We start from the raw sequence: 3,294 nt of genomic DNA on the forward strand, positions 1-3,294 counted from the left end.
GGGAGGAGCTGCTCAGACCTAGGCTCACCGACCTGCCTGAGTCTCAGAGGGGGAAGAGGCCGGTGGGGGTGGGGTGGGAGTGGGGGGAATGTGAGGAGAGTTGGAAACACAGGGTCTCGGGGAGCAGCTACATGTGACCAGAGCTGTGAGTGCATCGGGCCTGGTAGCCTGGTGCCTCCACAACTGCTCCAGCTTCTTGCCCTGTCAGGGGCTTTCGTGGGCACAGGGACTGATTTACCCTCTGTAGGAACTGTCCTGGCACCACCGTCCCCCACACACAGGCACACAATGGTCACCCACCACTGCCCATCAGTTCATCTCAGTCTGACCTGGCACACCATGCTATGCTGCCCAATCTGGCTCTAAACTTGAGATCCTCCTGCCTCAGAGCTTCTAGAGTGCTGGGATTACAGGTGTGGGCACTATACCTGGCTAGCAGTAAACTTCTGGTTTTACATAATAGGTCAATAAAAGTTCCAGACCCCGAGTGGCAAGGAGGGACTTTTGACTCCCGTCCTAGCCTGTTTGTTGTTTAGCACCACACTTAGCTGATCTTTCCCACAGTGTAAGAAAGTGGGTGCTGAGGCAGGACAAACCAAGCCAAGGAGCCGCCCAGTGCTCTGAGATGCAGCCACCTGCCTGCTTGTGCCCAGGCTACCCTCTGAGCTCCTCGTCCTGGAGGAGCTGCCCTGTTGCACCAAAGTTCTGAGTTCTGTGCCCAAAGTATTAGGCTAGTGATGCCTAGGACCAGTTGTGGACCACACCCCGACTCCAGAATTTAGTTCCCAAATGGGCTGGAGCTGCCTTACAAGCTGCTGTCTTCAGCCAGGGCCACACTGTGCCTCCCACCCGCCCCCATCACCAGGGACATGGACAGGCCCTACCTTTTCCTCCCGTGACACCCCTGTGCCTGCTCCCGAGTCTGTCTCTTTGGGCTGCATTTCTAAGACTGTTCGGAAGAGCTTCTCCGAGGTGACCGTCAGGAAGCCGATCTCTGCGTTGGGGTGCAGGCCGTACAGGTAAGGACTCTCTGGGGGCAGGTTCTCATCAATGTACTCGTGGTAGCCCTGGGAAAGGGTGGCTTATAAGCAAGCTGTTGGGGCCCACTGTCTTCTGGGAGTTTCTCAACCGCACCTCGTACGTGGCCTGTGCCAGTGGAGTCCTGCTTGCTGTCTACCCACTTCCCCAGATGTGAAGGAATTTCCACCTCATTACCAGGGCCACGCCTGCTGCTCCCTTTGAGACGGTTTTCTGTGTAGCCTAGGTTGGCCTCAAACTCGCTACCTTGAGCTCCTAGGTCAGCCCTCCCCCGTGCTGGGATTGTGGTTGTGGGCCATGACAGGTCTCATGCAGTGGGAGGTGGGACCCAGGTCTCCATACATGTTACCTCTCTCCACCCCTCGCCTCTGTAGGGCCTCTGTGGAATGGGCCCTCAGGGAGTAGTCAGTCATGTGAGCCCCCAAGTAGGGGTGCCTCTCCCTACCTTATAGTCCAGGTTTGGGGGGATCTGAAACCCGGGGGCCAGCAGCACCTCCCCCTCCAGCATCTCCATGCGGATATACTCTGCCAGGTAGGTCCTGCACAGCCGGCGGTCCCAGTCGTCGGTGATGTGGCCTCCGTACATGATCTCACCAAAAAGGTACCGGAGATCATCCCAGGGTACCTGAGAAGGCAGGGCAGTGTGAGCACTGCCCCAGCCCAGCTTCCGAGCCTACGAGGCTGGGTAGCTCAGCAGGGCCTGTGCCCGGGCTGCTTTCAGGGTCACCTGTGACGGCCCCTCTCCCCATTCCTGCTCCTCCGTGGATGGCTTCCCAGGCTGGCCCCTCAGAGACCCTCTCAGGCTGGCTTCAGCCCCTCGTCTCCCTCTCCGTAGGGAGGGCTCCGTAGGGTGTCGTCAGCTTTTCTGCTGACGCTGGGGTGTCACAGGCTACTTGTTCCTTCTTAGGTTCCGGGCTTTGCCTGCCTCAACTGCAAGCCTGTGCTCCACACAGACTTGGGTTCTGCTCATGAGAGAGTTGGTGCTGGCCCTCATATCTTCCTTTGGCTAAAAGTCCAGTCGCATGTCTGACATGGACCAGTGACACACACACACACACACACACACACACACACACACACACACACACGACTAATAGCTCTCATAGAGCCTGCAGGTCTCTGTGGGAGTTGGGACTCAGTAGGTCCAGCCAGAACCTTGGCTTTTGGGGCTTCCAGAACAGATGTGTGCACACAGCCTGGCACCAGCTCTCACTGGGCTTGGCGGCTTTCTGCCCTCTCTTTTCTTGCACTTCAGCCTATTCTCTGCCTAGTCCCATGTCTTACCCTTGCCCTAGGGTCACTGCCTCACACACACAGTCTTTCAAAGCCTAGTTCACGTGTCCTTTATCCACAAAGCCAGGAGCTGTGACCCGTGGCCTGGTCTTGCTACCCACAGCAGCCTGAGGGAGAGGGGCTCACATCTGCACAGCTTCATTTTCTGGCAGCCACTTTAGGAAACGTCAGGCTCCCTGACCCGTGACAGGCGAGCCTTGTTCCTGAGGCACGCAGCTTGAGCCCATGGACCCGGCACCCGTGCACCAGCTCTTGGAGCTGCTGTGTGGGCAACCCCGCCACAAGACTCCCACCTGTGTTTGCTCAGCAGCTTGGACACATGTGCCTTTCCCCCAGGGTGGTGGCTGCCACCACCACAGTGCCTTGCCTGAGAGCCTTTTGATGATGGTGAAGTTGACTGATTAACCATTTATCTGACTTAGTCTTGTGAGCTTTCACTCAAAATATCAGTATGCTCTTGAGTTCTTACCCTAATGAGTGTGGTGTGTGTGTGTGTAAGCTTGGGTGGGGGCCACCTCATGCCTTGGCACATATGTGGAGGTCAGAAGATTGGTCCCTACCCACCACCTTCTTTAATATAATATCTCTTTACTTCTGTGTGCCCCAGGTTAACTTGAATTTCTGGGGGTGATCTGTCTCTGTAGGAGTGCCAAAATTACAGGTGTGTGCCACCGTGGCTTTATGTGGGTGCTGGGGATCTGAATTCAGATTCTCCTCTCTCTCTCTCTCTCTCTCTCTCTCTCTCTCTCTCTCTCTCTCTCACACACACACACACACACACACACACACACACACCATCTCCCCAATCTTGAATTGTCATTTTCTTATTTTTTCTTTTCTTCTCTTTTCTCTTTCTTTTCTCTTTTTTCTTTTCTCTCCTCTCTCCTCTCATCCTCCCCCCTCCCTCCCTCTTCCCCTCCCCTCCTCTCCTCCTCTCCTCCCCTCCTCCTCCCCTCTTCTTCC

The 3,294-nt window shown here is 56.0% G+C and overlaps 1 protein-coding gene across 4 annotated transcripts in view; it reads right to left on the reverse strand.

The window, feature by feature from the left end:
• Dnah17 (dynein axonemal heavy chain 17) overlaps positions 1–3,294 on the reverse strand; it is a 125,251-nt gene that overhangs the window by 2,979 nt on the left and 118,978 nt on the right. For all 4 annotated transcript variants that reach the window (XM_031354916.1, XM_031354913.1, XM_031354915.1 and 1 more), the window contains 2 exons: positions 1,484–1,663; positions 885–1,067 (listed from right to left, as the gene is read on the reverse strand). In XM_031354916.1, coding sequence (XP_031210776.1) covers positions 885–1,067; positions 1,484–1,663 — 363 coding nt within the window. The remainder of the gene's footprint in view (positions 1–884; positions 1,068–1,483; positions 1,664–3,294) is intronic.

This window comes from Mastomys coucha, unplaced genomic scaffold (assembly GCF_008632895.1).
Source record: "Mastomys coucha isolate ucsf_1 unplaced genomic scaffold, UCSF_Mcou_1 pScaffold5, whole genome shotgun sequence".
Taxonomy (NCBI): Eukaryota; Metazoa; Chordata; class Mammalia; order Rodentia; family Muridae; genus Mastomys; species Mastomys coucha.